This window comes from Cervus canadensis, chromosome 26 (genome assembly GCF_019320065.1).
Source record: "Cervus canadensis isolate Bull #8, Minnesota chromosome 26, ASM1932006v1, whole genome shotgun sequence".
NCBI lineage: Eukaryota > Metazoa > Chordata > Mammalia > Artiodactyla > Cervidae > Cervus > Cervus canadensis.
Genome location: NC_057411.1, coordinates 31,212,183 through 31,232,966, shown reverse-complemented (window position 1 = coordinate 31,232,966; position 20,784 = coordinate 31,212,183). Strand labels below are relative to the sequence as shown.

Below are 20,784 nucleotides of genomic sequence, written 5' to 3'. Positions count from 1 at the left end.
TGCATAGATCAAATTTAATATTTCATACTCAGTAGTTATCATTAATTCAGCAAGTATGTTTTAAGCACAGACTATAGGGTGAACACCGTTTTACGCATTTACAAAATGGTAGTAAAAAAACGATCATGAAACTCTTGTGTGTTAGTTGCTCAGTTGTGTCCAACTCTTTGCAACCCCATGGACTGTAACCCACCAGGCTCCTCTGTCCATGGAATTCTCCAGGCAAGAATACTGGAGTGGGTTGCCATTCCCTTTTTCAAGGGATCTTCCTGACCCAGGTATTGAACCCAGGTCTTTTGCATTATGGGTAGATGCTTTACCGTCCAAGCCACCAGGGAAGCCCTCATGAAACTTACAGTCTGGGAAAGAAGATAGAGTTTGAACAAATTTTTTTTTGTTAAAAAATTAGAAGAGTTGTTATACTGCTGAACAAACTTTGCTATCATCTGAAATCTAATTATATCTTTTGTAGTAGAATATGAGTGTTAGACACTCAGTCATGTCCAACTCTCTGCAACCCCATGGACTGTAGCCCACCAGGCCCCTCTGTCCTTGAGATTCTGCAGACAAGAATACTGGAGTGGGTTGCCATTTCCTTCTCCAAGTAGAGTATTAAGCCAATTATATTATTTTTGGTTTAGAAAATCATTTTGGCTTAGAATAACAGAATTTGTTTTTCTGAACTAACTGAAAATTGATTTTTATATCCACATCTGTCTACCTGTATATCTTCCTATTTATTTATCAATATGTGTATCAATATCTTTCTATGTATCCATCCATCCATCTATCCATCCATCCATAAATCATCTAACACTAACACTAGACCCAGTATTTGAGTTGTAGATAGACCTAAACTCCAGTTTCTGGTTTTGGGATTTATGTTGAATGATTACATTTAACAATCAAATGGAAATTAAATAATCAAAGTCAATAACTTAATTATTTGACCCAAATGTACATGTCTTCAGCATTTTTGAGTTCTATGGCTGAAGTATAAATGTCCTTTGTATATAGAGGTAAATTATTACACATGAATAGGTCATTAGTATTCTGAAACAGTATCACAATCATGTTTGTCTACTTATTTGAGTGTATGTATATGCTTATCTTTGTATAAATGTTTAAACTTTGAAAGTCTGTCCTTCTGAGGGAGATTATATCTCTTGAGATGGTTTAATATTACCTCAGTTATTTTAAGAGTTATCTTGTTAGTTGATATGTTATTTAAGCAAGGAATGCCTATATTGATCAAGGGACAAAATTCATGTTTAGTTTCTTTTCATAATGTGAAAACCAAGGGATTCCCATTAATTGTCATTGTATACTCATTGATAAGTGAAGTGACATCTGGGTCACAGTGACATCTATCTTTGCAATATGAGTCCTGCTAGCTGTATCTGAAAGGTCTGTTCAGTCTTGCATCTGCACATAAAAGCAAGGATAGTCTTCACACTGTTATCAGCCTAATTTTCATATCAACGATTTAAGGTGCCGCTTGAAGTTTTGTTCTTCCTGGTATAAATTTAGCAGTAAATGTAATCATTTGGCTGCTGCTCTGGCAGTTTAGAATGTTGAAGTGTATTGTGAATAATTTTAATCTACATTACTTATGTGTTATAAAAAAGTATATATCATTTCATGTCTTAATATTAGTTGGTAATAAATGTTCAAAATGAAATCCTGACTTTGGGGATTTGGATACCATTATTAAATATAAAAATGACTTCAACAGTTGTTCAAAATTGTTTTTCCTAAATGTAATAAAAATATCTAAGGCATAAATTTTTTGGTCCAAAAGTTGAAGATATACATATGTCCTGTGTTCAAATTGAAGTCTGGAATCAGTTCATTAAATATTTGCTGCACTGAAGGGAAAGAGCATAAAAGTGACTAATTTTCCAGCTAAAGCTTTAGGAAGATTTTTGTATAAATTTTTTTCCATTTATCATCTAGAAAGTAATTTATAATTTCCCCTCAAAATGAAGCTTTAAAAACTAAATCTTTTAAGGCATTTTTAATTGGTATTATCCATTAAGTATTGATTTTAAAACTTAAAGTGCAGTCTTTAATATTTGTTTTTCTTTGAAAGATCCTGTTAAATGATTGGAGTTTGTCTCAGATTAGCTGGGAATTTACCTCTCTGACAAATGACTCGAAGAGCTGTGAATACTTTAGAGACAGCTAATGAAACCATTTCCTTCTTCAGGGGGTCTTCCTGATAGGCTGAATTCATCAACACATTTTTAGTTATTAATTTTTTTTAACTGGGACAACATACACTGACTGAAAAGTGAGGATGTAATTCTTAGGATCTAAACTTAGCTAGGAAGAAATCATTGTATTACTAGGATTGTATACATTAACAAAATGTCCCGATAAATGTTTTTCAGTGACAATGGTGTATAAGCATTTGGGGTTTCTCTTTTAATGTGCCAAAATCAGTTTGATAAGACAAATGAATTATCTTGATGCCTAATTTTCTAGGAAAAAATACACAAATTGCATGTAAAATTATTGCTCTGTGATATTAACAACTGGAGGTTAAAATTTTAAGTCTATAAATACTCAGGTGAAAATTAATATTTTCATGCATCATTCTTCCATGAGTGATTTAATTTATTCTGTTTTCCACCTGATTGAAGAGTTGTGATATAACATACTTTTTGTTTGGATTTGTCAGCATTTATATAAATACATAATTCAAACGTGGGTTGAGTTTTCAATTAGCTATTATTTGACATAGTGGTTGGAGTTTGGGTTTTTTATCCTGATATTATTTGTTGAGAGTATGTGGGAAAGAGAGAAAGTGTGTGTGTGTGTGTGTGTGTGTGTGTGTGTATGTGTGTGTGTGTGTTGGTCTTAAGAACTTTGAAAAGGAAATCACTTAACATCTTAGCTCAGTCTATTGTAAAAGAAATGAGGAGGAATACAGGTGTTCAGTCAGTTCAGTTCAGTTCATTTGCTCAGTCCTGTCCAACTCTTTGTGACCCCGTGGACTGCAGCACGCCAGGCTTCCCTATCCATCACCAACTCCCAGAGCTTTCTCAAACACCGAGTTGGTGATGCCATCCATCCATTTCATCCTCTGCCATCCTCTTCTCCTCCTGCCTTCAATCTTTCCCAGCATCAGGGTCTTTTCAAATGAGTCAGTTCTTCACATGAGTTGGCCAAAGTATTGGAGTTTCAGCTTCAGCATCAGTCCTTCCAGTGAACACCCAGGACTGATCTCCTTTAGGATGGACTGGTTGGATCTCCGTGCAGTCCAAGGGACTCTCAAGAGTCTTCTCCAACACCACAGTTCAAAAGCATCAATTCTTCCGTGCTCAGCTTTCTGTTTGGTCCAACTCTCACATTCATACATGACTACTGGAAAAACCATAGCTTAGACTAGACGGATCTTTGTTGGCAAAGTAATGTCTCTGCTTTTTAATAAGCTGTCGAGGCTGGTCATAACTTTTCTTCCAAGAAGCAAGCACCTTTTAATTTCATGGCTGCAGTCACCATCTGCAGTGATTTTTGAGCCCAAGAAAATAAAGTCTGTCACTGTTTCCGTTGTTTCCCCATCTATTTGCCGTGAAGTGATGGGACCAGTTGCCATGATCTTAGTTTTCTGAATGTTGAGCTTTAAGCCAACTTCTTCACTCTCCTCTTTCACTTTCATAGAGGCTCTTTAGTTTTTCTTCGTTTTCTGCCATGAGTAGTGTCATTTGCACATCTGAGGTTATTGATATTTCTCCTGGCAATCTTGATTCCAGCTTGTTCTTCATCCAGTCCAGCATTTCTTATAATGTACTCTGCATATCAGTTAAATAAGCAGGGTGACAATATACAGGCTTGACATACTCCTTTCCCAGTCTGGAACCATGTCCATATTGGGACATGTTGCTGTTCCATGTCCAGTTTTAACTGTTGCTTCTTGACCTGCATACAGATTTCTCAGGAAGCAGGTCAGGTGGTCTGGTATTCCCATCTTTTTAAGATTTTTCCACAGTTTGTTGTGATCCACACAGTCCCGGGCTTTGGGTGTTAACTTTGTGTAATTAGTAACTTGACTTTTAAAAAGAGAATTTATGACAGTTACTGCTACAGGACTTTATATCATAGGGTCTCTGCCTTCCTCTCTGACCTCCACTTCCTCCCTTCATTGCTCAGTCTGCTCTTGCCATACGGTCTGTATTACTTTTCTGTGGAAATGCCAGTTACACTTTCCACTTGATTTCTCTACCAGAATTATTCTTCCCCAGGTAGTCATAGTTTCATTGACTTCCTTAGAATCTGTGTGCCATCTGGACATTTCTATAAAGTACAGCTCCTCCGGCACTGGTCTGCGGCACACACGCTTATATATACTGGTACTCTGTAACCATTTATTCCGATTCAAATTCACCTTTTTATGGCATGGATTATTAATAAGTGGTGCTATGCACTTGGTAATGTACCATATCAATTGTTCTACTATTTGTGATGATAAGTTCGATCAGAGAAACCATATTGCAAAAACCTAATGGGTGGATGGCATCACCAACCCGATGGACATTGGTTTGGGTGAACTCCAGGAGTTGGTTGATGGACAGGGAGGCCTGGCGTGCTGCGGTTCATGGGGTCGCAAAGAGTCGGACACAACTGAGCAGCTCAACTGAACTGAACTGAGTTCATGTTGGTTATTATATCTTTTTGACACGGCCCACATTAGTCTTTGGTAAATTTTCTTCAGTTTTGTCAAAATATGTCCCATACTCATCTTTTATATTTTTGTTTCAAAACTGGAATAAATCATTCAATTCCAAGGAGATTTAGATGTTTTTAGTAAATAATATTATTTAGATAAAGCATGTTTGTATATGGGGGTGCTAGTTGTTTTGGGTATTCATTATTTCTAAGCATTTTCAGCAGGTAGAACTAGAAAACCAATAGTTTTGAGAAAATCATGAGTTTATGGTATATTTTCAATTCTAATTTGGAATTAAAGGCTCTTACTAAATATTTTTTAATTCATACTTGTACCTATTTTCTCTTACATTAAAAACCTCAACCTTCCCAATATTTAAATACTTATCTGCCCTGTGCTATAAAATATATTAGCTACAAATTAATAATAAAGTAGCATTACCACAGTTTAGACTAGTGAATGAAATAAAACATTTTTTGTTAGTCTGTTTATTCTTAAATTATTTTCTGTAGTAGATACACAAAGAAAATACTGTGTTAAGTCTCCTGAAATAGTTGTTTTGTAAATGTGATTATGTATCCAGTTCATTGGTTTCCGTTTATTTTCAGTTCTAGCATCTACTGTATTTTATTTGTATTTGTCCTATCCATTCTTTATTCCCCTGTTTCTCTTTTTCTGACCTCTTTTGGATTAATATAGTATTTTATGTAATATATTAAGATATACCTCTGTGCTATTTTTCAGTGTTTTCTCTGGAGATAACTTTTCTTAATCTACAATCTAATAATTGTATACAAATTTAAAGTAATATATAAACATTACCATGCCCTAACTTTCATTTATTAACTTCTATTTCCATGTTTCTTATTATCATATATTGTACTTCTACAGATGTTATGAATTCAGTAATATGTTATTATTATTTTTGCTTTAAGTAATTAGTAGTGTCATATAATTTTTATTTTTTATATATTTATATTTCACATTTATGCACATATTTACTCCTATTTCTCTTTGTTTCTTCCTGCACATCCAGGCTTCCATCTAGTGTCTTTTCTTTCAGTTTCAAGAAATTCATTTAACACTTGTGGTTGTTGCAGTTTATTGTAGATAAATTATGTCAGGTTTTGCTTGTCTTAAAATGTCTTTATTTTGCTTACCTTCCTGAGGTTGACTTTTTTCCTCCCCATTTAGCATTTGAGAGAATTCTGCTGTCTTATATTTTCCATTGTTTCTGATAAAATGTTAGTTGTTGTGCTTACAAATGTTTTCTCTATATAGACTATCTTTGGCTGGAATGATGAGGGGCAGAGAGTTATACTCTTATGATATTCTTTGATTTTCATAAGTTTTATTATATATTCTCTGGTAAGGTTTCCTATGTATTTATCCTGCTTGAAGATCACTGAGTTTCCTTGATATGTAGGTTTATGCCTTTCATCAAATCTAGGAAATTCTTAGCCATTATTTTTTTTTCAAATTTTTCTGCCCCATTCCTTCTTTTCTTTTCTGAGACACCAATTACTCATGTGACAGACCATTAGATATTGTCCCAGTGGTCTCAGATTATCTTTAGTTATTTTTTTCCCTTTTTTTTTTTCCAATATGAACAATTTATATTCTCTTACCTTCAAGTTCAATGCATTTTTCTTCTGTTATTTTAGCCTACTTTTACATGAATCAAAAACACTCTTTATATCTGTTACTACTTTTTTATTTCTAGTTTTTCCATTTTGCTCTTATTGAGAGTTTGCATATTTCTGCTGAATTTAATATTTTTATGCATGCTATCCATCTTTCTCATTAGAAATTTTATTAATAATATTTTATCATATATATTTTAAAGTCCTTGTCTCTTAAGTATAGATTTGCTTATATTAACTGTGTTTTCTGTTGCTTTCAGGTCATATCGTCCTACTTCCTTGTGAATACAATAATTTGCAATTTTATGATGGACACTGTCATTAAAAAATAAAAACTAACCTAGATAATATTTACCTCTGGAAACATGTATAGTTTCTCTGCCATGTTGCTGATTTAGAGTTGAGCTGGTCTCAGTTTGTTGCCATCTTAGATTTAGTGTACTACTGGCTTCCAGACATTTGAGGGCAGGATCAAGGATTTTCCTTTAGTAGAGCTCTCCTTCCACCCCACCCCCACCCCCATCTCATATCTATCTCTGTCTCTCTCCTTTACCACCCATCTGTGAGCTTCCTAGTTGTTGGGGAGTTCTCTTTGCTCTCCAGCATCCAGGACCACACCTCCCCTATTATCATTTTCTGTGCTTTGAAAGACCCATTTCCATATTGATTCCTTGCTGTACATCCTTTGGTTGGCCATGTTCCCTGTACTGTCAGAAGGCCCCATGAATCCTGGAGGGATCTTTCTCAGTTCTCCTCTTCCAGGTTTCAACAGGCTATTGCCATGTGGATCAAGAATGTTCTGAGTCCCTCAGGGCTGTTTTTCTCATTCCTCTTCCCATTCCCCAAACCTTCAAGGGCTGCTTCCTTTTTCTTAGGGAAGGCCCTGTGTGTCTTTGAAAAGGTAATATTTCACTCCCCTCCTGCTTTTCTCCCTAGCTTTCACTTGATTGCTTTGCTTTCAAGGAAAATGTTATGTACTATGTAGGGGTCTCTCTCAGTTTCCCTGCTATGGCCCCAGCTTTTGGTAGGGTTCTGCCTTTCATTTAGTGAAGGCTCCTTTAGCCTTTGTGCCTTACTATTATGAGGTACGAATTAGATGTTTCATTAACTACCAGCTGTATGCCTGAATCTCAGAAAAATAAAGACACATAGATATTTGCAAAATAAATGTTACCAGTACATGTAGAGTCACTAAAAGTTTGCAGGTGCCATAACAGAATGAAGAGAAAAAAATTGAAAGGTGACTTCATCAGGCAAAGTTAGTACTTCCCTTCATGACATTAACTGAATCTCTCTATGGTGTGTTGTCTCCACGGTAAATGGAACATATGGTATAGGTTGGGCTTCTGTTAGAACAAAAGTATATGGATTATATTATATTTTGGCTCAGTATATTTCAGTTTTTTTTAAAGCAGGATGACACAGATCCTTACCTATATAATATATATCATAATATATAAATAATATATTCACATATATAATTATGTATACATTTTATACATATACATTTGTGTATATATTGGAGAAGGAAATGGCAACCCACTCCAGTATTCTTGCCTGGAGAATCCCTTGGACAGAGGAGCCTGGCAGGCTACACACTCCATGGGGTTGCAAAGAGTCAGACACGACTGAACAATTAACACTTAACTGTGTGTATATATATCTTTCTCATTATGTGTGTGTACAGCGTATATATGTATATGTTTTATATACATATATAGTATGTATATATATATATATCTGATAGTTGAATGTAGTCTTATTATGCTATTAGTATTAGATATGTAAGCTTCACTAACTTGCCCTTTCACTAAAAAAATGAAATAAACCTCTCAGGAAGTTCTGACATTTAGACAGAGAGAGAGAATACCACCCTTCCCTCCCTCTGTACCTCCTGTGGCTACAGGAAATTTTCACTCAAAGAGCCTATTGTGTTCTCAGGTCCACATTCTTTCCTGACATTTGTGATTTCCTAGACCTCTTCAGTTGTCTTGGGTCTGTTTCTGTGTGCATCTCTGCTTTGTACACAATTTTAAATTTGAGTCACTGTTCACTGTTGCACAAAGCATGAAGGTTTAGTAAAGTCTTTTTTGAAGTGCAGATATAAATAAATCAGCTATCTGTGTTTGAAAAGTCTAAACTAAAGTGCAGTTGTATGCTTCAGCTTGTCAGTGGATATTTATGAGGTGAGCATAATACTGTAACGGTTATAGCAGTGAAATATATCCTGTGCAGAACGCTAGTAAAGGAGCTTGCAGGTGTTAATGCCAGCAGAATTTTAATGCTCAAGAGATGGGAAATGTGGCACTTCCTCTGGTTAATGCTACTCTGGTCACACTAACAATGGATTGGCAAAATCAATTTTCAAATATTGCTACAGAGTTGGGGTCTATGCACTTAACCAACAGTAAATATATTGGTTCCTACTGTTGTCTAGTTTTAATCTCCTGGTTTCATTAGCAAAAGAACAGTAACGGCACTGGACATTTTTATTTGGGGTCTCAACTTTCTACTCCTACTTATTATGTGACCCAAGAGAAGGTATTGCCAACGATGAAATGTCAATGAACTTCTTACTCTAATAGATACTTGGTGTTTCCTGAAAATCACCTAAGTGGAGTTAAGTGATGTACCTGTTTGTAATATATCCTTGGTACATTCTGTTCCTTCTTATACTGAGAGAAACTGAGTAAAGCCTTTGCATAGACCTCAGCTCTAAGAGATGAATTGGCATATAAGTACATTTAAAGTTTATAAAGCATCATATTGTGCTTATTTTTTTCTAGCTATCAAAGAAAATGAAGTTAAGCATCTAGTCTTTAGACCTAGGAGATTTATTTTTGGAGAAGAACTTTTGGAATTGTATGAAATAGTGTAGTTTCAACCTGTTTGCATGTTTAAGCTTCAAATTCATATAGGTTAAGATTAAACTGACATCAGCTATCTCTATGGTACTTCAGTAAGTCCTACCAGAATAAGAAAAGGCAACAAAGAAGGGAATTAGACAAGATTTGATCTTTTGTGTAGGACAGAGATTGAGGTGTAATACATTTGTTGGAGGGTTTTAAAGGGTTTTAGATGAGTGTGGAGTCTTCATAATTAAGAAAGTTGAGAATTAAGAGAGAAATATATTCATTTACAATTACTTATACTTAATCCACTTGTAAAGAAATATTGAGGAAAATGTATAATAAAACTTAAGGATAAAAATAGAGAGATAATCATGGGCCAAAGTTTTAGCTATACCAGAAAATGTACACTAAGAATAGCAATGCTTTAGAACATGATATAAGTCTGAGCTTTTGGAAGTCAAGGCGCAAAGAGAAAGGCTGAGTTATACAGTTGGCATTACATAATGCAAGGGAAACACGTGGACTTACCAGAAATGACAAGCTTTTTCCTACCTAGCTCTGAACTCCAAAAATTGATCCTCGATAGCAACTTTCCAAAATGCAAAATTCTCTATTTATGATCAAACTTTCATATGGGTTCTTGATATGAGCAAATGTTGAAGGGATAATGCTTTAATGTTATCATACATTTATTTAGGAAGGCATTATATTTCTTAAGAGAAGTAAAGACACTAAGTCCAGGTATATTGATAGTTTACTGGTGATCTGGTTTTACATAGGTATGAATAGCTTGAATAATAGTTATCAAAATACAATTTTAGTTTAAGTAAAAACAAAATCTTATATGAATTGTGATTTTAAAGCATAGATAAGAGTACAGCTTCTTGATTTGAATTAGGAGAGCTTGTATTTGTCTGTTTCCTCCATTCTTGTGCACTGTTCCAGCTGAAGTGGCTCTTTTAGAACCCACAGGACATCATGGACTACAGCATGAGTCTGATTAGACTGACCTAGAGAAATCAATGGCTAGCATTTCACTTAGAACCTCACTTTCAAAGATAGTTTCACCCACAGATCTGGGGAGGAAGGATTCCAAAATTATTATTGATGAGTGCCTAAAGTATACATATTCTATGTTGTTGATTGAGTGGATACACACACACACACACCTTGCTTGTTGATTGAGTGGATACACACACACACACACACACACACACACACCCCTTGCTTCTTTGTGCCTCAGTGGTAAAGAATCTGCCTGCCAATGCAGGAGACACAGGAGATATAGATTTGATCCCTGGGTCAGGAAGATCCCCTGGTGGAGGAGATGGCAACCCACTCCAGTGTTCTTGCCTGGAGAACCCCTTAGACAGAGGAGCCTGGCAAACTACAGTCCCCAGGATCACAAAAGAGTTGGACACAACTGCATGACAGAGCACACGTGCCTACATATGCCTTAGATTCTGTGCATCTTATTGGAAAGTTTGATGTCGTATGAAAGTTTTATCTTATATTTTCATTTAAAGGTAATCAACTCCCGTATGCACAGGGTTTGAGGTAGGCTATGTGTACACATGTACATACTCATGAGTGTGAACCCGCACACACATACAAACATTTAAAGAAGTTACATTGCTGATTGTGACCTGGACAAATCCTTGAACAGGGCTTTTATGGAAACTCTTAGTATTGTGTACCATAAAAATGAAAATACTGTGTATTATAAAATGTATTAATTATCATCTTCTGCCATACTCATGCCCTCTTGAGTAGAACCGCACTCACATAGGTTCATCAGGATATTGACTGTAAAAGACAACCTTGAGGCAAGTAAATGAGGTGACCTGTGGGAACATGAATGCTGAAGAACTTTGGCATAGATGGTAGATGATGGTGATTCCTGAGAGCAGTCAGTGGGTTCCTGGGCTGATTTTTAGAAACATAAATATAGATCGTTGGAAAGGATCACACTTTTGCTGATTGAATTTACTCTTTGAAAACTATTTTTTTAAACTATCAAATGTATAAATATACAGAGAAGATATAAAATAGAATGTAAGAAATCATACAGCTCCACTCCTCATGGTATGTTTGTTGCAGTCTGTCAGTCTTGTCTTTTACTCTTTAGACGTACATTGTTAGTTGCTCAGTTGTGTCTGACTCTTTGTGGCCCCATGGACTATATGAGCCCTCCAGACTCCTGTCCATGGAATTCTCCAGGCAAGAATACTGGAGTTGGTAGCTGTTCCCTTCTCCAGGGGATCTTCCTGACCTGGGTCTCCTGCACTGCAGGCAGATTCTTTACCGTCTGAGCCGCCAGGGAAGCCCACCAGACATATACATTGCATAATAATAAATAGAGTAAGTAAGTAAGTAAGTGTTAGTTGCTCAGTCGTGCCTGACTCTTTGCGACCCCATGGACTGCAGCCCACCAGGCTCCTCTGTCCATGAGACTTTCCAGGCAAGGATACTGGAGTAGGTTGCCATTTCCTTCTCCAGGGGATCTTCCCAACCCAGGAATCAAACCCTGGTCTCCTGCACTGCAGGCAGATTCTTTACTGACTGAGCTACAAGGGAAGCCCAATAAAAAGTATATATATATATATATATACAAATTGGAATTTTTTTCACTTATTATTTCCCTACATCTTTAAATATTTTTAAATTTTTCTATTTTAATGGCTACATATATGATAATGAATAATAATTTAATTTTCCTCTGCTAGAAATAAATATCAATTAACTGTTATATTTTTCATATTATAAAAACCCAATGGTAAACATTTTGAAATCTTTGTCTAGACACTTTACTGGGCTGAGTTCCCAACATGAAATTACTGAGTCAAGGAATATAAGCTTTTAAAGACTTATTACACATGTGACTTACTATATAATTTTTGCTAATTTATGCTTTCACTAGCAATGCGTGAGAGTTCTCTTGTCACAGAAGCTCACTAATTAGGTAATGTGCTCAATATAAAGTTGCATAAAACAGTTTTACGTTCAAAGTGAGGCAGTTTTATTCCTTTTAAGTCATAATTTTTATTAGGTAAATAAAATGTCATACCCAGATCATAATACCATGGTTTCAATTATTAATATATAAATGCCTTTCTAATATTCTACAACTTAAGTTGGTAAATATGCCCATAACAATATTGTTTATAGTTTATTTGCCTTATTGATTGTTTAACATATTAAGAAGGTAAATTGTAACCTCGTCAGTCATTATCTGAATTATCATAGTTTTGAAATTAATGTACTTTAAATGTATTTGGCTATAATCTAAAGTCAGTAGTTATTCTGTTTGTTCTACCTAACCTTAATTTTTTAAAATGTTTAAGTAGTTTTGCTCCTAATCTATGTCATACAAAATGAATAAATTTAATAATTATTTCATTGCATCCAAAGAATTCTATACTCCCAAGGCAAAAGAATAGAATATATTCATAGTTCATTTTTAAATGAATGCAGTCCTAAGGATGCTATTTTAATTCAGTTTCATATTGACTATATGTTATTACTGTTGAAACTTATGAACTAGTGATTTACAAGGCATGGTATGAAATTCAGATTGGTTGTAGTGATTGACTAATTGAATAAATAATATGGTGTTACCTAAATCATCACAACAACAGTGTACTTTGATTTTACCCATTATTTAGATGCATGATTAGAGCATGATTTTAAGTCAGGAAAATTATTTTTAAAATATTCAATAAAAATTTGGAAATATAGAGAAAATTAATGTTTTTCTTCTGCCTGCAATGCAGGAGATCCAGGTTCAATCCCTGGGTCTGGACGATCCCCTGGAGAAGGACAGGGCATGGCAACCCACTCCAGTATTCTTGTCTGGAGAGGAGCTTGGTGGGGTCCATAGGGTCTCAAAGAGTCAGGCACGGCTGAAGCAACTTAGCATGCATGCATAATACAATATTACATGTTATTATATATTATTCTGTAAACACTGTGTCACCTGAATTCAAGCTCCTTTTATTATTTTGTAAAATATAGCATAAATGTAATATTGCATGCATGCTCAATTGCTCAGCTGTGTCCGACTCTGCAGCCCTCGGGATTGTAGCTCCTCTGTCCATGAAATTTTCCAGGCAAGAATACTGGAGTGGGTTGCCATTTCCTACTCCAGAGGACCTTCCTGACCCAGGGATTAAACTCGCATCTCTTGCATCTCTTGCATTGGCAAGTGGATTCTTTACCACTGAGCCACATCTATCTATTTTAACTCTTGCTAGCAGAAACCTTGCATTCATTTGTTTTAACATATTACAATTTTAGTGGTTTATTTTTGAGAGTCTATAGTTCTTTACCTGGTACTAGTATTAACCTCTATTTAGAGAGTAAAATATTAAAATTATGTATCTATGTATATTTCTGTATATTTAGGTTAGTTCAACTGACTTTTTAAAAAATTTTCAGAGCTTGATTGTTTATAATTACAGTGAAATAGGGGGGCTTCCCTCGTGGCTTAGCAGTAAAGAATCTGCCCGCAATGCAGGAGATGCATGTTCAATCCTTGGGTCAGGAAGATCCCTGGAGGTGGACATGGCAACCCACTCCAGCATGCTTGCCTGGAAAATTCCACAAACAGAGGAGCCTGCCAGGCTACAGTCTATAGTCACAAACAGTTGGACACAACTGAGAGACTAAGTGCACACATGCATACTAAGTGAAATAGTCTCAGGAAAAGAATCGCTATTTACTACTAATATTTTCCATTCTGAACCATTCAGTGATGAGTCATTTGCTCAAGCTATTTCATATTGCTTTCCTTGTTACCTTGGTAACAAACCTGTATTGTATAGGCATTGTAAGCATGAGGATATAGCAAACCTAGAAGCCTTGTCATAGCCCATTTCCTGTGAACAAAAATTACTCTGCAGTGTTCTGGCCTAGACTGCTTGCCTTGCCATGTGATATCAATGGCAGCCCAAACATTCTTGACCCTAAACATAATTAGCATGATATTGACAGGTTTTGTAAGCTTAGTATTGAGTAGTATTTGAAGGCCCATAGACTCTTAATTATAGCCACTTGCAACCAGGGTAGTTGCCTTGATTTTAGAATATTCTGGTAAGTGAATGGTAGTAGCTAGCATGAAATAATCCCCTGGGAGTAAGATAACTGATGGAATACTAAACAAAAATTTCCTTTGGCCAACAGTTTCTTTTTTTCTTGATTATTCTTTATCTGTCTTTTCTTTTTAGAACTACTCCATTCTATGTTTTTCCATATTATCTTCTCTCCTTTCCACTGTTGTATTTTTCTCCTTTGTAATCCATTTTTCTCTCTCTCTCAGATTCATACTTTTTCTGTTTTCCCATTTTTAAGGTCTTCTTCTCCCCAAGTAGAGGTATTCTTTTTTTAATACAACATCCAGTTGTTTCTAAGCAAGTATTTATTACATGTCTGTTCTATGTTAAACATTGTGCAGTGATGTCATAGACAGGAGATGGATAGTGACTGGTTTTTAATTGAGAGTTTACTATATGCCAGGTACTATTCTAAGTGCTTTATAGATATATATTAACAGACTTAATAGTCTTTATAAACATTCAATTTTTAATCTCCATTTTATTGATGAAGAAACCATAAGTTGCTCATGATCCCACAGTTAATAAATAGCAGAACTGGGATACATATTCAAGCTTTGGAGCACTCAGATTGGAGCAAGCAATTATGATGCAATGTGGTTTGGCCATTGAAAGTGAAAGTGAAGTCGCTCAGTATGACTCTTTGTGACCCCATGGACTGTAGCCTACCAGGCTCCTCCCTCCATGGGATTCTCCAGGCAAGAATATTGGAGTGGGTTGCCATTTCCTTCTCCAGGGGATCTTCCTGACTCAGGGATCGAACCTGGGCCTCCTGCATTGCAGGCAGACACTTTAACCTCTGAAGGCTTAGACAAAGGAAGTAACTTTTGAACAAGACTCTAAGTTACCAACTTCTGAATTCCTATAAATTAAAACATGATCAGATCTTGATAAAAGTGAAAAACCCTGAGTCCATGATTAGAAGAAGAGGAGGTATTTGGTTGTTTTTATCAATGTGTGTGCTAAAATCCAGGGTATATATGCTATTCACCAGGGTTTTGAGGTACTTAAATCAATAGACTGATGATCAGTGCTTAATCCCAAGGTTGGGAAGAGTTGGAGTAAGGACCTCAGGGTGAAAATCAATAGGGCTTTCTTCATTTTAGTTTCTAGTCTTTAATTAAACCACACCAAATGAAATAGAAAATAACTTGGTCTGGAATAGTTTAGATGTTGACATTATTTTGAAAATTCAAGTGGACTATGAATTTCTCTGTTTAAACTCTCCAGTTGCTTAAAATAAATGAATCAGGGTCACTAAGATTAATCTGGTGTGTAGAGTAGAAATGGTCAGAGAAAGAACCTTACACCTAAATCTAGTTAACTAGTGATGAAATCCAAATAAAAGTAGAAATTCATGTAACTTCTTTTTCAAAATGATATAGAAGAGAGAAACTTTTACATTTTTGGTCCATAATAAATACACAAGAAAAGATGTCATTAATTTTTTTTGTATCTTTGCTCTCTGAATGCTATTCCTTATATATTTCCTTTTCTTTGGTTCTGGAAAACTGCCAGAAAATAATATTTTTAATATACATCATTGTTTTAATATGCACAGTTAAAATCTATTTCTCATTGTATGTATTTATACTGTTTATACTATCGTGGCTCAGAAGGACTGATTTACTGCTTTGCCCAAATATTTATTTTTTATGTCGTTTTCCTTCCTACCCCCCTGGAAAAATTTTTTTCAAAAGGCATATATCATGAAAATAACATTTAAAAATATTTTTCTTGGCACTTGATGCTAAATGTAGCTAATCTGGAGAAAAGCATCTTTTCCCTTAATATTCGTAATGAAAATCTTGTTTGAAGGTTCTAGATAATACAAAAATAGAGTCTAAGTACATGACCTGTGACCATTTCATTATCAAGGAATTTTGATCTCATTCTAAAGTAGTCTTCTCCATGATTTTCTCACACTTCCTTTTGCATAGATACTATCTGTAGATATTAGGCACAAAGCAAGGAATAAAATCAACAATCGTAGTAATAACATTACCTCCAAAATTATTTAGAAGGCAGATAATTTGATGAATATTTGCCTCTTAGGCAGGAACAAATGTAAACTACCTTGCTTTAATATTTCTTATTGATTTCTGAAATTTCCAACTTGTTGTACAGTGATTTTCGAGAGGAAAACAGACCAAAATCTTATTTCCTTTTTAATGTACCACGTACATAGGATGTACACTTGAAATAAATGTATTATTCATATTTAGAGGGAAATGAAAAGACAGTCTAAAATATGAAGTTAGAGAGCAGATATTAAGAGAAATAGGAAAATCTCAATAAGATGATGATCTGAACCCTAAAGTTGAAAGCAGTGTGGTAGCTTTGGACTAAGGAATCTGGATATGATTTAGACTGTACAAGACATCCTCACTGTCAAACCAAGGAGGGGGAAATAGGGGATCTTTTATTACTAACTGGAACTTTATTTTCAACTAATTCTTGGATTATTTATAGTTACATATAAAACAATGTTTCTCTATAAGCTCTATTGAAGTGCTAAGGAACTGGATTGGCAGACTGTCTTTGGAAATGTGGAGTGCAAATAGAGTCACTACGTGTAGAGACCATGTAACAGTGGTGTGCAGTTGTGAGACATGGTCGAGAGTAGTGGACAAGAATGCTAATAAGTCTCTTGTGAAAGTCTATTATAAAATAGAATCACAAAGAAATGGCATCTCTCCCTTTCTCCCTGACTTCTTATCCCCAATCTCTTAAATATACTCCTCATGTATACATTTTTGAAGCACCAATTTTATATCAGCTTTAAAAGTACCAGCTTGAATAAAGGGATACTTTTATTTCATTATAGAAAATGTAGCTTTGTGGCTTTGATATTTTTATTGCTAGGATAGTGATACTGTTCTTTAAATAACAATACCAAAGTTGTATTTCCCATAGTTTATGTTTTTTTCCACTCTAATTCTGTCATGCCATTGTGTAGGTGTACTTGCTATGGTAAAGATCTGAAAACACCATCATGCTTTGACACAGAGGAAAAAAAACTTATGACCATGTTTCATCTTAATGTCAACCGTACCTTGGGTAATTGTTTTATCATAGTAGAAAAACTAGGTGTTCTTGGGCTTTTTAAATAATTATTTCAGTATTTCAATAAGTATTTGTTTCTTTCCTAGGGCCGGTGCATAAACTTCTCTCGAGTTCCATCTCAGTAAAAGGAAAACAAGAAGGCCAAGAGGTACGAAGGTGGTACATGTTCACAATGCCGATGAAAAAAAAAGTGCATTTCAGAAGTTTTTGGAAGAGCAGCTTTATTCCTCTCAGTCAGGAAATGTTTTCTCTGCCTTCTGCTTTGCTTCACCAAACATTTTCAAACACTTGTTCTGCCGTCTACATGGGAGTTGATGAAACTCAATGGTAACTCATGATTCAGGACGTTGAAAATAAAGAGGAACATTAATGGACATGCTGTGGTTTATACAAGAAGGTCTGCTTGAATGTGTAAAAGAGGAAAAAGTGAAAACAAAAGTGTGAAGATGATGTCAAAATAGGGAGAAAAAAAACAATTGGTCGAGGTGGATCCTGAATGGAGGAAGGAGTGTTTTACATAGAAACATGGCACTTGTGTGTTTACATGGCAAGATTGTTAGCCAAAGGCAGAGTGCGAAATCTCCCACCAGGCTCAGCAGATAATGGAGTCTATTGCCTTATAGCTATGTCAGATCACGAAAGCCTTCCAAGTCCCCCTACCACAATGTGCCTTCCGGGAAGCTTCTGACTGGAAAATCTTGTCATTCTAACACTGAAAAGTGCACACGCATGACAAAATGTAGACAGGATGCCTCAAGGTATTGGTAGCAAGCAAGATTTTGCCCTTTAGTTTTTGAAGACACCTTCCTTTCATTATGCACTTGGGAAAAGAAGAAAATTAATAGTGCATTATTCCACAGGAAGACAGCCTCTAACCAGAGATCTTGAGTGGAGTTTAATGGACTCATGATTTGAGAACTTGTCCCTGTGATGGGTCGATTTACCCCTCTTGCTATGTTTAGGGCTTAGTAGTGCATAAAGCATTAATATCTGTAAACATATCTAGGAGTTTGTTTTGCTTTTAATTTAAAGGAAGCAGTAACCACAAAGCTTCCGCTCAGGGTTTTTTCTTCCTCCAAGTCTCCAAGGGCTCTTCAGCGTCACAAGCCAGCAACTCTCTTTGCATGAAAATTTCAAAGTTTAATTAATATAATTAAAGGCAACAGCAAGCAGCAGCCTGTGAAGATTTTGCTCATCTTTTTTATGCCTTTTGACATTGAATGACCTATTACTGTATGCGTATTTCTTGGATTTTTGAGGGGCACTCTACCTTGGTTGTGATTCAGTAGAGAAAAAACAAAAAGACCTCCTCTCGTCAAATTATAAATGAAAATATCAGGAGGGTCGACCACCCCGAAACATCGAAAATGTCTGTATTATAATTTTTTTCAAGAAAAACCACCATCATGTCACGTCGACGATGCCAAATTATGTTAGCGTGAGCGGAAAGACTGTGGGGGAGGAAGGAGGCAGCAGCTGAAGGAAAAGCTCAAATGATCTAGTCACTTTCGATACTGTACTTCAGATGCGAAATGGATATTCGACTGGAGACCTGACAAAGTGCGCCTGCTTTGATGTGAAATGGTATAGACAATGACCAGTGGCTGGGTCAGTGGGATGTCTCTCTGCGAGCACAAAGGCTTATCAAATGACACTAAAAATAAGTTCAACAACCATCATGTTGGAAGGGAGAAGGCGAACATTTCATGTTTGGCGGGCATGTGAGTGCACAAGATGGAAACAGCGATTTGGAGCATCCCAGTATAATTACCCCCATTGTGCTCTTAATGGAAATTTCAAAGGACGGGAGTGATTCTGATGGTTGGTGTTCAGATCTGTGGCACTGTTCCAAGAAGCCTTACTCAGACACACGAATTTTTATATATAGATATACGTATATATCCTCTAGCTTGAATCTTTTGCTCAAGTTTATTTATGTCACTGGCTGGCTGGATCCAAAGTCATGTGTCTCCATATTCATAAATAAAATTTTACCTGTGCTTTGGCTCCCATTTTCTTTAAGCCCACATACACTCAAGCCTTGTTTGGTTGAATATTGAATTGTCTTGGCTAGTTGCAGGGACAGAATTGTATCCAGTTCCAAAATGTCTGTTATGTTCACAAATGATAGTGTTGGTAGTAATTATCCATGTGTGCAAGTGTAACTTGGAAACCACATACATCCCCATTGAGTTCTTGTAGACCATTGTTCTACGTTTGCATCTGGGGCAGATGCTGTTTTCTTAATTTGGCCTTTCATTTCTGATCAGTTGTTGTTTAGTCACTAAGTCATGTCCAGCTCTTGCAACCTCATGGACTGTAGTCCATTGGGCGCCCCTGTCTATGGGATCTCCCAGGCCAGAATGCTGGAGTGGGTTGTCATTTTCTTCTCCAGGGGATCTTCCAGACCCAGGGATTGAACCCATGCCTCCTGCGCTGGCAGGTGGATTCACCACTGAACTATCAGGGAAGCCCTTCTGATCAGCGCACACCACCCCTAAATGGTATTGAAGAGCATAAAGGGTACATACAGAAGCTAAGTCTGCTTCTTTGGTAGTTCCTTTGAGTTCGTCTAGTATCATATGGCATTTCTATGACACTTTTATTTTTTATATGAGCAATGTAAGTAGACCTTTGCCCTTAAGTGGCAAAGTAGGTTTCTGTAGATTGTAAGGAAAATGGATTTCCGGTTCTAATATCACTATGAAGAGCTCTCAGTGAAGAGGGAGAGGCAGTGGTCTATATACAGACTACAAACGTATCATTCATGAAGTTCAAAGACATGGAATTTTATTGCACTTGAAGATACAAACTAGATCTAGGCTAATGATTTTCTCTGATTTTGCTAACTAGCAAATTGAGAATAATTTGCTTAAAAAGTGTTGTTTTCTCACAAAAGGACAAAATTGAAAACCTCTGTGCCTTTCAGTTAAGAAAATAAAAGGTTAAAATAAAGCCATTTCTTTAAGTTTAATAGTGTTTTCTATTGAGAAACAGTTCCTGTTTAATTTTCTGGACATAATATCAGTCAAGATCTACTTTCTGTGAATAAGCCAGTTTAAGTCTTTATCCACAATCCATTTGTGTTGCATAAGGTTGCAAAAACAATTAAGTGGGAAATGACTCCTAACTTATGTGTCTACTCTGCCTGGAAAGAAAGTTTTGAAGGCATCTATATATATTTCATAACAATGTCTGTTCTTTATGGATTTGATCCATAAATATTTATCTATCTGAAAACTTTGATACTTGGAATGTTTTCCTTAAAGCATTTGGTGCTCCAAGAAGAAACATTTGGTGCTAAGAGTTACAGCACTGATGTCTTTCCCCAAGTTAATTCTATTTTAAATTTTTATATTTCCTTCCCAATGAGATGCAGAGTAAAATTTGAGACCCTCCATTAAGTGGGGAGCAGCATCTGTCATCTATGGATAATTACT

General features: G+C 35.8%; 1 protein-coding gene across 1 annotated transcript in view; it reads left to right on the top strand.

Moving 5' to 3' along the window:
- ANTXR2 (ANTXR cell adhesion molecule 2) overlaps positions 1–19,344 on the top strand; it is a 166,476-nt gene extending 147,132 nt beyond the window's left edge. The window contains exon 17 of the mRNA XM_043448471.1: positions 17,431–19,344. Within this exon, the coding sequence (XP_043304406.1) occupies positions 17,431–17,469 (39 nt within the window). The 3' untranslated portion in view covers positions 17,470–19,344. The remainder of the gene's footprint in view (positions 1–17,430) is intronic.
- Positions 19,345–20,784: the final 1,440 nt, after the last annotated feature.